The 15,662-nt window shown below is 44.3% G+C and overlaps 1 protein-coding gene across 3 annotated transcripts in view; it reads right to left on the bottom strand.

Moving 5' to 3' along the window:
- Positions 1 to 15,662, bottom strand: part of lrch1 (leucine-rich repeats and calponin homology (CH) domain containing 1) — a 107,989-nt gene that overhangs the window by 37,229 nt on the left and 55,098 nt on the right. For 2 of the 3 annotated variants that reach the window (XM_080786609.1, XM_080786607.1), the window contains exons 7-13: positions 12,489 to 12,576; positions 11,238 to 11,343; positions 6,346 to 6,461; positions 1,683 to 1,753; positions 1,015 to 1,104; positions 677 to 751; positions 520 to 556 (exon numbers count right to left, since the gene is read on the bottom strand). In XM_080786609.1, the coding sequence (XP_080642735.1) occupies positions 520 to 556; positions 677 to 751; positions 1,015 to 1,104; positions 1,683 to 1,753; positions 6,346 to 6,461; positions 11,238 to 11,343; positions 12,489 to 12,576 (583 nt within the window). The remainder of the gene's footprint in view (positions 1 to 519; positions 557 to 676; positions 752 to 1,014; positions 1,105 to 1,682; positions 1,754 to 6,345; positions 6,462 to 11,237; positions 11,344 to 12,488; positions 12,577 to 15,662) is intronic. The other variant, XM_080786608.1, reaches the window with a different exon arrangement.

Consider the following 15,662-nt stretch of genomic DNA (forward strand, 5'->3'; position numbering starts at 1 on the left):
CAAATTGTCTATGTCCCTCAAATTTATTTCTAATGGTTTGAGCCTCAATCACCACTCTGATATAACCAGTCCTTCTCATTTATTTCTGGACTTTGAAAAAGTGGAAATGCAAATTTGGAACTGAAGACTGAAGAAGGAGGAATTATACAAAGTAGGGTGACACTGATGACATCACGATGAAGACAAAATCAGTTGAGCTGTTCCTGAGAGCAATTTCCATTAAAGCACCTATATCATATGTATTTGACTGCGGACCTCCAATTGAAAATAATTGTAAACATATTTCTCGTAAGTGGCGTCAGCACATTGTGAGAGCTGAGCTTGTAGATTTGTAAAAATTAGGGTCCCCTGGAACCCCCTCAAGGACCCCGGGTCCCCTGGAACCCCCTCAAGGACCCCAGGGTCCCCATGGAACCCCCTCAAGGACCCCGGGGTCCCCTGGAACCCCCTCATGGACTGCACTTTGAGAACCAGTGCTCTAGTGTGATGGTCAATCATAGTGTGGACGTTGTACTGTACCTTTGATGTGGTGGAGCCGTCATCACTGTCCTGGCCACTGTACAGAGAGAGGGGGGGGGGGGGGGGGGTACAAACAGTGAACAAGTGAGCACATGTGACTGAGCATGCATTTATGTAACACACACACACACACACACACACACACACACACACTTACTTGAGCGATTCTTCTACCATGACCATCTCCACTGGGTAGAGTTGCACTCCAGAGCCGTTGTCCTCCATGTTCACCCTGATGCACATGAATATTACAGACCATCATTTTCACCTCCAACAACCACCACTTTGTTTGTTGTTTTGTGTGAGAGATCAAATAATAAAGTGTGGCAAATCGGTATCACGACGTCAACAAATCAGAAGACAAGGTATATTATTTTTGCCACAAAATATTATTGATGTTCCCACATGAGAACAATAGAATTTACATTGACAGAATTAGATGCTAATGGGGTGGGTGAATTGAATTGATAAAATGTAAGGTAAAGATGGTCCTACCTGTTGGGGTCTTGCAGCAGTTCCACAGCCTCCTTCAACTGGTTGATCATGTCGATGTGCAGCTCCGTAGTACCCCCTGTCACCTTTGACCTGTGACATACCGCAGTGTTAAAATTATGGTTATCATATTGGTGGTCCCGGGGCACCCGAGGCTGCAATGCCGCAAGTTCGAATCACAATCCCGACAACATTTGCTGCGCATCACTGCCCCCCATCTCTCTCCCCATTTCCTCTCAGTCTACTGTCCCAACAATAAAGGCAGGATACATCTATATATTCGGACCTATTTTGTGACCATGTCTAGAAATGCGCTATATAAATTAATTCATTATCATTATAGGACAGCTTGAAAATAACATTATACTATACCCAGCAGCCCTATTCGCCAAAAATAGCCCACAACATGAAATATTTGGTGTAGACTGAAAAATAACAAACCAAGTACAGTAAAACTCAGGTCCGTTTTACAAAGTCAAATACTATCAAAGGATTCTGCGGAACCCCTGGACTTGTGTCATGGCTCCCACTTTGAGAAATCCTGTTCTGTTCCTATGTGTTTATTTACATTTTTTGAATGAATGTTTGCTCCCAAAATTCTCTTTCTAGATAGACAGGTTGACAGGTGTGGATTGAGACAGACAGACAGACAGACAGACAGATTAACTCACGTTTGGTTCGTTGGCCAATGAGAATCTTCTTCTATCCTGAGAGGCTCATCGAAGTCTGCTGCCGACCGACCCTGCGAGCAGCGGAGCACACACGCACAAATACAAGTAAGCACCAGCTGCAGTTATGTCACATGACCAACAGACTCAATCACCGATTGGACCAAAGTTCAACGACATTACCACCACCCTGTGTGTGCAATGCAAGTGCATGGACGCGCGCGCGCACACACACGCACACACACACACACACACACACACACACACACGGAAGGCAGTGTGATAACTGTTCTCCTCTCTCCTTCCATCTCTCCCCCTCCTATCTGACAACTCATCCGTTTGCCTCTCCCTCCAAATCCATCTCTCTCTCTCTCTCTCTCTCTCTCTCTCTCTCTCTCTCTCTCTCTGTCTCTCCCCCCCCCCCCCCCCCTCCCACTCTGAAATGTGCTGATCCACACAGTAGAGAGAGAAAGTAAGCCTATAACTATAACACTGTGCTAAATTAAAAAAAGAGACACCGGCAGTTACAGAGCAGAAAAAGACCACGTATAAAAAAGTCACAGATAGAAAGAAGAGACTAGCAGCCAAAAAAATTAAACACAATGAAGCAATATAGCAGGACAAGGAGGCAGGAAAGCCAAACAAAGACCATGAGACAACCTAATAGGTGACAAGCTTACTCTATTACCGGTATCTGTAGAACAACAATAGCTTTCCAAACGCAATAAATAAAAAATAAACAGGGGGAGAGAGAGACAGACAGACAGACAGAGCTAGAGACTTATATAAGAGAGGGACAAAGAGACAGACACAGACAGACAGACAGACAGACAGACAGAGCTAGAGACTTATATAAGAGAGGGACAAAGAGACAGACACAGACAGACAGACAGATCTAGAGACTTATATAAGAGACTTAAAGAGAGGGACAAAGAGACAGACACAGAGAGGCAGAGAACAGAGACAGAGAGCAAGAGCGAGGAACAGGGGGATATGGATGGATGTGAGAAAACGACAGATAAACGTGCATAGACAACGTTGGGCAGAATAATTAAGTGTTAAACTTAATTGTCTTCCATACTAGTTCCACTGAAACTGTTCTGCTATTTGACAGATAACAGATTTGAACCAGACAGGGGACCAAAAAGCTACAGTGCTGTATGCAGTCCCGATTAAACATTGTTTTTCCTTTAGAGTTGACCACATGAGGACACACACACACACACACACACACACACACACACACACACACACACACACACACACACACACACACACACACACACACACACACACACACACACACACACACACACACACACACACACACACACACACACACACACACACACACACACACACACACACACACACACACACACACACACACACACACACACACACACACACACACACGGTAAAGTTAAGACAAATCTTTATTCATCCCCAGAGGGTCAATTCAGTTTCTACTTTCTACAGCAGCCAGTATCAGAAAAAATAGTCCAGACAGAGGAAATGGTTCAACACAGAAAACGTGTAGTCATTGACACTCAAACATCTTCCTGTGATTGTTCCAACTGTCTGCTACTCACTGCATCGTCCCACAAACCCCACCCGGACCGGTACGGTACCCCCACAGCGCTTTAAATACAGCTAACCTTTGGGTATGTGATTCTACTAGTACTGCTGAATGTACTGTACCAACCAAGTCACCAACACTAACAAGTGTGGGTGATTTTGACCTATTATACTGAATGTTCACAACGTGGGCTGATTCTTTAGAACAATGCCCGGCAGTTTGTTGTTCTTTTTTAAGCATGCTTTGCACATTCTGACAGTTTGGTACATTTCCTATGTTGTACCTTCGACTCGCAGGTGTGTTGTTAACAATGCAGCAATTTTAGACCAGCTATGAGACATTGTTACAGTAGGCACGACGCAGTGCCTAGAACCCACTTAGCTGTTCTAAACTCACTGTAAATAACAGCCCCATGTGCATTATACTTTTTATAAAACGGCTTCACAATATGGTAACATGTAAATCATAATTGACTTTTCTTGTAACCACCGCACTCTGCCTTATGGTGCGCTATCCACTTAACATAATTAACAAAACAATACAATAAAAAATCATATGAATTTCACCGTAAAAAAGTAGTTCCTGATTGCCTGCACAAACAAGGCAGTTCCTGTCCCCTATGGAGGCTCCTGAATAATCAACACACTAGTAAATAAGGCTGTCACGATTCTCGATACGAATCGAAATTGAATCGAAATTGACGTTCGATTCAATGTATCGAAATGAGGCTCCGAATCGCGATGTTTTATGTTTTTACTTCCTGGAGCGGCCGGGCCATTCCGCCCATGCGAATGCATGGAGAAAAAAAAGAGACGAAAATCCAGCTGTATCGGAGCAGTGCCACACACACACACAGTCAGTCACACACACACACACACACACACACACACACACAGAGAGGAGTTGACAAGTGAGAGAACGAGACGGCTGTTGCGTTTCACCATGGCCAGTGCTGTTGTAGACAGCGACGACGATGATACACGGAAATAAGTGTGGAAAAGAAAACGAGTGCCGTATCCCAAAGGCAACACGTCAAATATGGTACGTCTAATTCGCCCCGTGCAAAACAATTAACGCACGGAGTTGCGGTCTGCATAGCTGCAGACATGCGACCACTATCAGTGGTGGAAAACGCTGGCTTTCAATATTTAATGAGAGTTGCAGAACAGCAGAACCACGTTACAAAATGCCATGCAGGTCACACATGTTTTCACTCCTAAAATGTATAAAACTAATAATACATAATAAAATAATACGTTGCCCGTTAAAATCGTTTTGTGTAAAAGATCGTCAAATATATGGCCGTTAGTACTGTTAATTCAACATCCGGTGAGGGGAGGATACGGATTGTGTATGGAAATCAGCGCATACAGTGGGTGGGCTTTAGACCGGATGTAAGCCACATCCACTAAATGTACACTAAATAGAAATAGTATAAAATACTGCATAAAATGGTGTAGCCTACTGCAGCTATTTACAACCAGGTAGTGTATAAGTGAAATTGAACACTTAAATTAGTATTTAATACTTGAACTAACAACAGATGGGTCTATATACTATTTGTCTTTTTTTTTCTTTCTTTTACTTACTTAGAGCTTAACAAGAATGTTACAAGTCATCTCATCTTAAAGAAACATTTAAAAAATGTTAGGGCATAAAACCCAAAGTTGTTAAACCTTTTATTATTCTCATTCTGATTTGTTATTTATAGAAAATAAATGTGACTTATTGGGAAACAAGTGTTTTTCTTTACAAACCAAGATATTGGCCTAAATTATAATGAATATAGCCCTCAATGCTGAAAAAGAAGGTTTTAAAAAATAGATTGAAAAAATTTAATCGAACATCGAAGCAAATCGTGAGCTTCAAATCGAAAATTGAATTGAATCGTGGACTAGGCGAATCGTGATAGCGAATCGAACATCGAATCGAATCGTGAGCTGCAAATCGAAAATTGAATTGAATCGTGGACTAGGCGAATCGTGACAGCCCTACTAGTAAACTAGCTGTTGAAAATGTGTTGTTAATCAATGTTGAGCAACTACATGAACTATCTTTTGTTGAAGAAGACCCATGTTATAGACTATAGAGTATTTTATAAGGCATATACATTTTTACACTGACCTCCACCTTTTACTTGTAAGCTCTTCCTGGATAAGAGCATCTGCTAAATACCTAATGCGAGTGTACGTTGTGACGTTGGTATGGCGACTGAAAAGGTTGCCATATCTTTTTTGGTCAATTTGTCAGTGTAATCCTGGGCACTACACTCCCTCTGCCAACCTGGGGAGAGCAACGGACTGACCTCATGCTTCCTTCAATGCATGAGGAGTCCAAGCTGCTTCTTTTCACCTCACAGGGCGGAGTTTCCCCGGTTGGACGTAGCACGTGGAAGGAACACGTTATTCCGACCAGTTCTTTTCCGTTCCATCAGGCGCCCCGGCTGGCCAGGGGGAGCCAGTATAGAGACCAGGATTACTGCATGTTTTTTTGTGAGGGTACCTAACCTAGGGGCCACAGGAAGAACATGGAAACTCCACACAGAAAGGCCCTTTGGCCAACCCCACCTAGGGTATGGGCACTGATGATGTGGAGGCCCCCAGCCCCCAGCGTTCCCAGCGAGAATCGAACCCAGGACCTTCTAGCTGTGAGGCGACAGCGCTACCGACTGTGCCACCGAATGCCGTGCCCCTAATGCATGCCTCAGGCTGTCGGTCACATGCAATAAACACCAAGGGACAATCAAAATAGCATAGTCTACTCTACAGAGAGACCAAATGTTTTTTCCATTCTTATTCCACGTCAAGGCAACAAATTGATCAATAATTTATGCTGGTGATACTTTCCATATGAATCTTTAACAATGTATAAGTGCTGCGTGACGTCAACAGGGCTAATTTAAGCATTGTGTGCATGTATAGGTGAAGAAGGAACAACAAGAAACTTAAAGAGTAATTGGAAAGTGTACAGAGGCAGGCATTGAGAGAGAGAGAGAGAGAGAGACACAGACAGACAGACAGACAGACAGACAGACAGACAGACAGACAGACAGACAGACAGACAGACAGACAGACAGACAGGTCTTGCCTTTATATAGTTGACAAATCGTGTGCTGAGTCCCGAGTCTCGATAACCAAACTGTTCCTTCAGGGCTTCCGTAGGGCTCTCCTCGATTAGACGAACTGTGTCTGTGTGGGGGTCCGCTGAAAAGGGGGGTCAGATCAGCAACCGTCAACACAAAGAATGAACCTCTCATTTAAAAAAATTCATTTCAGAAGACCTTTTTTTTTAAGGCCATGGCTAGAGAGGTAATCAGAAGGTCGTCGGGTTTATAACGGTATATAACCCCTTATATACTGTAGCTCCCCACCTGAACAAGCCATAATGTTGGGTGAATGTAGAAAAGTAATTTCCCCCATGAGACAATACCATACTCTTTTACGGCATTGTTTTGGTACTTTTTTTTTTTTTGCCCACCTAAGTTACACGGAATGGTTTGTTAAACACTAATTCAGTTCAATGCAATGATTTTGGTTTCACCCAGCTGGAGAAAAGATAAGGAGATCACACTTGTCTAGTATTGCGCATCAGATAAATCAGAGCTGATAGCGACACTCTGCCCTGCAGGGACGAATGTGTTCTACAATCAGTGCGTTCCACTGCTCTGACCTAATTAACAGAGATTGAGGTGGTCTATTTAGGCTGTGCGTCTGGGGAGAGGGTGGATCCATCACCGATAGGGTCGTCCCACCACAAACACACTCACACACACTGACAAACTGCCACAGGCAGCTACTGTAGGACTAAAGTGACAAACTGCCACAGGCAGCTACTGTAGGACTAAAGTGACAAACTGCCACAGGCAGCTACTGTAGGACTAAAGTGACAAACTGCCACAGCCAGCTACTGTAGGACGTAACGTGATTTCTGGGGCGTATTTTTCCACTGCACAGTGAAATCCTCCTGTTAATGAAAGTGTACAAACTGGCATTCTGATCACAAACACTCTCTGAGTTGGATACAGTAACACTGAGCAGTTTGCTATGTATGCTGTAGTACAGGGGTTCAGTACTTAGTTTAGACAGTACTTGGTTTAGACTTGGTTAGACCAGTCATTAGTCCTACAACTACCGGTACAACCTATCTCAAACCCTCACCATAACCCTAACCTCCCATGGGGCAGCACACCTAAACCTAACCTTAACCCATGTCTAACCAATGACTATTCTAAACTAAGCATGTACCCCATAGTACAGTGGTTCCCAAACTTTTCAGGCCGAGACCCATTCATTCAAATCTCTCACACTCGCACTCCCATGCTGATTAAAATGTTGACCCAGCTGTGTGGTGCCTCCTTGTGCTGACACTAGCTTCCTGATGTGCTCTGTCTTCAACGCGTACGCAGTGCGCACGCACGCACACATTTTCATTAACAAACTTATTTCTGCGTGTATGTTTTAATTTAACGGTCTGCGAGGGGACAAAGGTGACCTGTTTTGCCGTTTCTTTTTTGTACTCACTACTCGTTTGATCGCGTTCAGCCTAGCTAGGCTAACTCACAACAGTGATAGACAGGGGCGCGCACACACACACACACACACACACACACACACACACACACACACACACACACACACACACACACACACACACACACACACACACACACACACACACACACACACACACACACACACACACACACACACACACACACACACACACACACACACACACACACACACACACAGGAAAAGAGGAAACAGGATAGCAAAGATGTGTCCGGAGTGTCTGTCTGTCTGTATCTATCTGTGTGTGTGCGTGTAATGCTGCAGGCACACTGGTTCTGTTGGCAAGGCTTCTGGACGTGAGCCCTGCAGGGGGCCAAGACAGGGGCCTTAGCACGACCCTGTCCTGTGATGTTCTAGACCCTGCCCTGTCCTGTGATGTTCTAGACCAGGGGTAACCAACCAGGGGGTTCGCGATCTACCAGTCGATCGCGGGAACGTTTCCAGTCGATCGCGAAGTGTCCGACCCATTTGAATAATGTCAGTGCCGCTCGTCACATGCAAATTAATTTTGAGCAGAGCGCTGTGGCTCTGAGTTTGAGAATAGACCCCGTCGTCCAAGGGTGTGTGTGCGTGTGTGGTGGGAGGGGTGGTATCTTAGCAACACTGAATGATCTGTCCCATTGGTCGTGTGCTCGTATCATGAGCCAATGGCTGCAGCTCTGAGCTTCCCAGACCCAGGTTCACATCAAGGTTCACAACAAGCCGTAAAGAGAACTGACAGGTCAGCCACAGGGCTGCTACCATATTAGCAGCTGTGAGCGCTCTTCTCTTCTCGTGAAGAAAGCAGGACAGAGTTGTCAAATAAATCCCGCCGTCATTCATACTGTATTTATTCTCCGACCCGACATTAAAATACGGAACAACGTGCGTTCATTACGGGCTCGTGACAGGCTGCAGACACTTGAGTTGGGACTACTAGCCGATAGCGCCCTGCTCCTTCAGTTTTCGTTGTTCGTTGTTATAATATTTTGTATTATTGGGATTTGATCATTGATGCAAATTCTAAACATATGGATGCAGCTGCAGAAGTTGTGTTGCTTAAAGGAATGCATAGTTGCCTTCTCCTCAACTGCTGCGCAGCAACAACAAAAATATAAAAATGAGAAAAATATACTGAATATACCAGTCTGCAATGCAAACTAATAGGCGAGTGCACTCCAGGGCATATGCAAAGGGAAATAATGACTTCTGTCCGTGACAATAATCAATGCTACAGTTTGAATTCTGTACACATGCACACATAGAGCAAAAAATATGATAAATATGAAATATGAAAACTTGTTGAAGTACAACACATGAGTCAAGTAGCTGCTTTTGTACCAAACCCTTTCCTCTTTACTGAGCCTACTGTCATTGAACTGCTGTCCGATAAAATGCAGGATGTGTTTGCATTAACTTCAGATATTTAAATGGAGATTATTGGATTAGTAAGTGACTGTCACCTGTCAGAGCTAAAGAGAAGGAATTTTGGTCTCTTGTAAGCAGAGAAGTATCCCCTGATTGTGTCGTGTGCACTGAAGCTGCATGCCTATACTTTGGTTCCACGTACTTATGTGAAATGGCCTTTTCACAAATGAAAATAATAAAATCCAAGTTTAGAACTCGTATGACTGACTCACATCTTAATGACACCCTCAGACTGGCAATCACTAAATATGAACCAGATTTCAAAACGCTTGCAGATAAAGTGCAGTCACAGCAGTCTCATTAAAGGTGGGCTGACCCTGAGAGTATGTCACCATATCTGTGCAAATATATATGGTCATGTTATGCCTATGTCATTTGAACATCTGCCAATGTGAATATTCATTGAAATGAGAAACAAAATATTTCTAATACTAATTATTTCTAATTTGTCTTAATATTATTTGACATTGATAATATAACTTACTATAAGTATTTATTCTAATTTAAGCTTTAGTCTTTGTGTGGATGTGTGCACATGCATTGAGCCTGTCAGAAATAGCAAAAAAACAAGTGTTTTTTCTAACACGTTTTAGTGGTAGATCTTGGCTTACAATTGGGAATAAAATGGGCTCTTGGGCTTGAAAAGGTTGGTTACCACTGTTCTAGACCCTGCCCTGTCCTGTGATGTTCTAGACCCTGCCCTGTCCTGTGATGTTCTAGACCCTGCCCTGTCCTGTGATGTTCTAGACCCTGCCCTGTCCTGTGATGTTCTAGACCCTGCCCTGTCCTGTGATGTTCTAGACTGGACCCTGTCCTGTGATGTTCTAGACCCTGCCCTGTCCTGTGATGTTCTAGACCCTGCCCTGTCCTGTGATGTTCTAGACTGGACCCTGTCCTGTGATGTTCTAGACCCTGCCCTGTCCTGTGATGTTCTAGACCCTGCCCTGTCCTGTGATGTTCTAGACCCTGCCCTGTCCTGTGATGTTCTAGACTGGGCCCTGTCCTGTCCTGTCCTGTGATGTTCTAGACTGGACCCTGCCCTGTGATGTTCTAGACTGGACCCTGTCCTGTGATGTTCTAGACTGGGTCCTGTCCTGTGATGTTCTAGACTGGACCCTGCCCTGTGATGTTCTAGACTGGACCCTGCCCTGTGATGTTCTAGACTGGACCCTGCCCTGTGATGTTCTAGACTGGGTGCTGTCCTGTGATGTTCTAGACTGGACCCTGCCCTGTGATGTTCTAGACTGGACCCTGCCCTGTGATGTTCTAGACTGGACCCTGTCCTGTGATGTTCTAGACTGGGTCCTGTCCTGTGATGTTCTAGACTGGACCCTGTCCTGTGATGTTCTAGACTGAACCCTGTCCTGTGATGTTCTAGACTGGACCCTGCCCTGTGATGTTCTAGACTGGACCCTGTCCTGTGATGTTCTAGACTGGACCCTGTCCTGTGATGTTCTAGACTGGACCCTGTCAGAGATTGTTCTGCTCAACCCGAGACCCAATACCAAATATTTCTACCCTAATTGAAAAGGGGGGCCCCTTTATCCGTTTGTCTTCTTTTACCAAACCACTCTGTTTGCACAAATCTCTCCATGCACAAATACTAATGCATGCCATAGGAAATACAATGCACTACATTTCATACATGCAACTCTCCTATAGTATATTTAATCTCTCTCTAACGGGCGCTTTCTCTGATGCGTGCACGGAGGGCAATAAAGCGACAGAGGTAAGCCCGATTTACGCTCTGGTTGTATGGCCTTGTTGTGCGCAGAAAATAGCAGATCCAGATAGTGCATAATACATTGGCTATTTTCAGCGCGCCAAACAGTCATACGACAGAGCATTCATTACTATGCATTAGGAGTCAAGGACTCATGTTGACTCTGGCTCAACTCAAGTCGAGTTTAGCCAGAACATGCACGGGCGGACGTAATGCACGTATGAGTGATTGAGTGTGTGTGTGTGAGTGTGTGTGTGCGTGCGTGCGTGGGTGTTCACCTGTCAGACAGCTGATGTGTTCCGTGGAGTCGTCCTTGCCGAGTCCTTCTTCCTCGGTGATGTTGGACATTGGGACATTGAGACTCAGGCTGTCCTCGTCTGATGGCTATGCACACACACACACACACACGCATTCATACACGCATGCACGTACGCGCACACACACACACACACACACACACACACACACACACACACACACACACACACACAACCACAAGAAGAAAAGTAAGAGCAAATATTATTTCAACACATCAAAGCGTATACGACAGACGTGCATGGAAGCACACACAAACACAAAAGTACACACTAATTGTGTCACGTTACACATGGTTCTTCTCAGTGGGCTGACCAGTCGATCTCAGTTTGCACACAGGCATTGACCATTAAGCATATGCACACACCGTGAGGAAGCCCGTTATTCGCTTCCCCAGAATTCTAACTAAGTTGTTTATTAGCGTTTCTGTGTAAAACCCGGAGATCAGGCCTTATTCAGGCCTTTTTAAAATTTGTATTAGTATATTTAAATCCCTCATATACGGTGAACACAGTGCAGAACACAAACTCTGCAAATACTTTGACTGCTCACATCCTCGGCTAGGACTAGTAAATGAATAAATAACAAACAAATATAACATCTAGTACACCTGTCTTCTTAAAGCCACTCTCAGCTCAGGCAGGGATCAAAGGATTTGGAACATTACGTTTTTCCATTTGCAGAGAGACACAGCTGCAGTCCGCGCGCAAAAAAAACTAAAAACCTAACTAACGGCCAGGCGCCCTTTGAAAGCCGTTCAGACTCTGACGAGTCGCCAGATAACGAGCCGTCATTCCACGGCGATGGCGTCATCCTCCAGGGAATTACGGAATTTTGAAAAAAATAAGAAAAAAAATATGAAAGAAAGAATGAAATGACAGCCATCTTATCAGTGTTATGATGCATGAAAAGGCAAGCGGGGATATGAAAGACCATAGAGGAGGAGAGGAGACAAAAGGACTGCAGAGAACAAAAAGTCTTCGGTAATGGAAAAACTAAAAAACGTGGCTCAACGTTTCCTTTCGTTCTTTCTTTTTCTGACAATGCCTCCAAAAATCTTCAAGTGTATAAATGTAAGTTATGTAACCAAATGGACCCGGAAAACATTAGAGGAAAGAAAAGCAGGTAAACATTCACACAATTATGCACCGGTGAGCGGGCATGCGCAACCACCCACACACACACACACACACACACACACACACACACACTACCTCGGTAGCAGACAGTCTTTTGTCTCCGTTGTCGCTGCCCACTCCTGAGTCGGTGTCCTGTTTCTTGTGCTGATCGATGTCCTCCGTGCTGCCAAGGACATGGCAAGGTCAAGCAAGGTCAGAGGGTCACACAGGGCTATTTGATTGTGTATGTGTGTGCGCGCACACGTGTATGTGTTCGCAGAGAGAGTGAGTGATGGAATGGAATGAGTAAGTGACACTGGATGAAATTAAGTGGAGAGAGAGAGAGAGAGAGAGAGAGAGAGAGAGAGTGTGTGTGTGTGTGTGTGTGTGTGTGTGTGTGTGTGTGTGTGTGTGTGTGTGTGTGTGTGTGTGTGTGTGTGTGTGTGTGTGTGTGTGTGTGTGAATGAGTGTGTGAGTGAGTGAAGCAAGAAAATGAGTGAGTATGCGAGTGCATAAATTAGTCTTAGTGAATGATCAAGTAAAAGGAAATAGGTAGATATCTCTCTCTCTCTCTCTCCCTGTCTCTCAGAGAGGGAAGTGATCTACTAAGTAGAGTCTCTGGGTAACTGAGTGATAAAGTGTACTGTAATTGCTTCCACACCCATATTCCTCCCCCCACCATGTTACACATTCACAGCTTCACAGTCTGCCTCTCCTTTAAACCACTGGAATCATGAAGTCTTGAAGCGGACCACATCATGTACAGCCTTTTTTCTCAAGGTAGGGTCACCATCATCTTTGGGGCAGGTTGTATTTTATACTTTGGCTATTCACTGAGCTCATGAATCAGCTATAAAAAATTACATTTTCTGAAGGTTCCGGGCACAACATAGTTTTTTTGATGGGAGTACAAATACACGGCCAATTTGTGGGTCCTTGACTTACTGTAAAAAGGGAGAAACTTGATACCTGATATAAAACATCTCATATCGCATATATTTTGTTAAAGTTCCTAAGCCACACAGGTCAGCATGGCAACTCTACTGTGTGTTATGTTATATCACAGTATAGGCCCAGGCCGTTATGAATGTACATGCCCTATTAAGACAACACCTTTAGCATACTATTAACAACGCAGAACCTTTTTTTGGCTTGGGCACGGACGGCTTCCTGGACCGAAGACAATTTGGTGAGGAGGACTAAAGTGTTTTATCCTCACTGCCTGCGACTGCACTCCTGGGTTCTCAATGTATATAAGAAATAAGACCCTGACACTGTACAGTATACAGTACACTGCTGGAACTGTGATTCTAATCTACATCAATCTCCGACATGCTCTGACATCATTATTATTTTTTGTAACAAAGTGTGTGCTATCTCTCCCCATTAATTTGGCTATTGAAAAATAGCAGATCTGCTCTAGTTTTTAATTGTGAAAATGTGTGCAAATCTTTGAATATAATAGCTCAAATCATTGCTTTTGGGGGGTCCCTGGCCTAAATGGAACAAACATATTTTCAGATGGGGGTCCGGCAGCAAAATACATATAATATTTGGGGTCCTTGACATGAAAAGGTTTGAGAACCTCTGAAACAGCTATAGAAACATAGGTTTTCTCAAGACTGAAAATGTTTGAGCAACCAAGTCCTGATGTGCGATTCATGAATCGGTGTGAAAGGAGCCTCCGACACTAGCGCTGATTCCTAAACAATTAACACATTGTTTTGTATTGTTGGTGCTGTTCTACATACAGTACTGCCAACCAGGTGAAGAAATCACAGATTGAGGCTTTAACCTTTGCTTTTATATGAAATATGCTGAGAACATTAGGATTTTATGGACGATGCTTCTGAACATCATCATACTAAAATTCAGCAAATGTCTGTCTGTCTGTCTGAATGTCCCTGACAGCACTTTCTCTCAACCTTGCCTGGCCCAATCACTCCCACTTTTCACACACAGCCATGGACCACAATTATATGGAGGTCTTCCTGGAGCCCTTTTTCCACTTTCGCACATTACTGATTTATAATGAATTTATTAGTGGATTAAAAAATGCACAAATGGGTCTTGCACTGTCAATATCACATGAATATGAATGCAAAGTAGCGGTCCATGTGTGGACAGGCTACCTGTCGCCGTTGTGCATGGTGAGATGTGTGCAAACCGTGTAGTTTATCAGGAGAAGAATACCAAAGGATGCAACATTAATTTATTAGTGAATTCACCTCGCACCCTCACACACCTGCGTCCCTTGGCGACACCTGCATCACAGGCCACCGTTCTCACCGTTACCCCACTGGCATGCTTCCTCTAGCTAGCGCTGCAACACAACAAATTGTGCCCTATACAATTTGGCGCCGCTGACTGTGTGTGTGCATGTTGCATCGTTTGGTAGTCTTCTCCTGATAAACTACACGGTTTGCACACATCTCACCATGCACCGCGGCGACAGGTAGCCTGTCCACACATGGACCGCTACTTTCCAAAAAGCGTTCATATTTTGCGGGACAGACGGACGAGGAGCAGAAATGAAGCGCCAGCATATTGATCCATTTATCACCACGGAGAGCGCCCTGGATGAGGAGATACGAGTCATTCATGGGAGTCAATGACAAGCTAATAGTTGCACAGAGCGTTAGCATACGGCAAGCGAAAAGCGAAATGCCAAAAAAACAAATAGGAATCATTCTGAATATACATTGTCCAATGTTCTTTCAGAGCAGTGGTTCTCAAACATTATGCATACAGTATACACAGCACATAACCCAAAGTCTGCAAATACTTTGAGTGTGCATATCCCCGGGTATGGACTAGTATTGCTAGTTTGACGACTTGAATTGCTCCAATCTTAAAATAAATGGAATTCAAATGACTGAAATAAGTTGTGGCGACTGATAACTTGAATCCATGTAGTTCGTTGGGAGTATACTGCAGCCTTCAGGCTGAACAGTGGTTTTATTGCAGGGTCTTTGGTTACAGTGTCTTTGTTCCACATATCTGCTCTCTTCCTCTCTCCCTTTCCCCCTCTGTGGGGTGTGGGAGGGTCGCGGAGAGAGGGAGAGACGTGACAGGAAAGAAAGAAAGGATGTGTTATGAGTTGCATGTATGTTTGTGTTGTTTGTGTGTGCATGTCTAGCCTGTGTGAGCTTTCCAGGACAATGACGGCCATTTTTTTCCTGCCCACGCGTTTGAGCAGAGGGTCGAGGGAAAGGAGGCAAGGGGTCAGGTTTTGTAGTGGGCAGAGAGAACAGAGCACAACATCCTCTA

The sequence above is a fragment of the Protomyctophum bolini genome (genome assembly GCF_963924005.1).
Source record: "Protomyctophum bolini genome assembly, chromosome: 16".
Lineage (NCBI taxonomy): Eukaryota > Metazoa > Chordata > Actinopteri > Myctophiformes > Myctophidae > Protomyctophum > Protomyctophum bolini.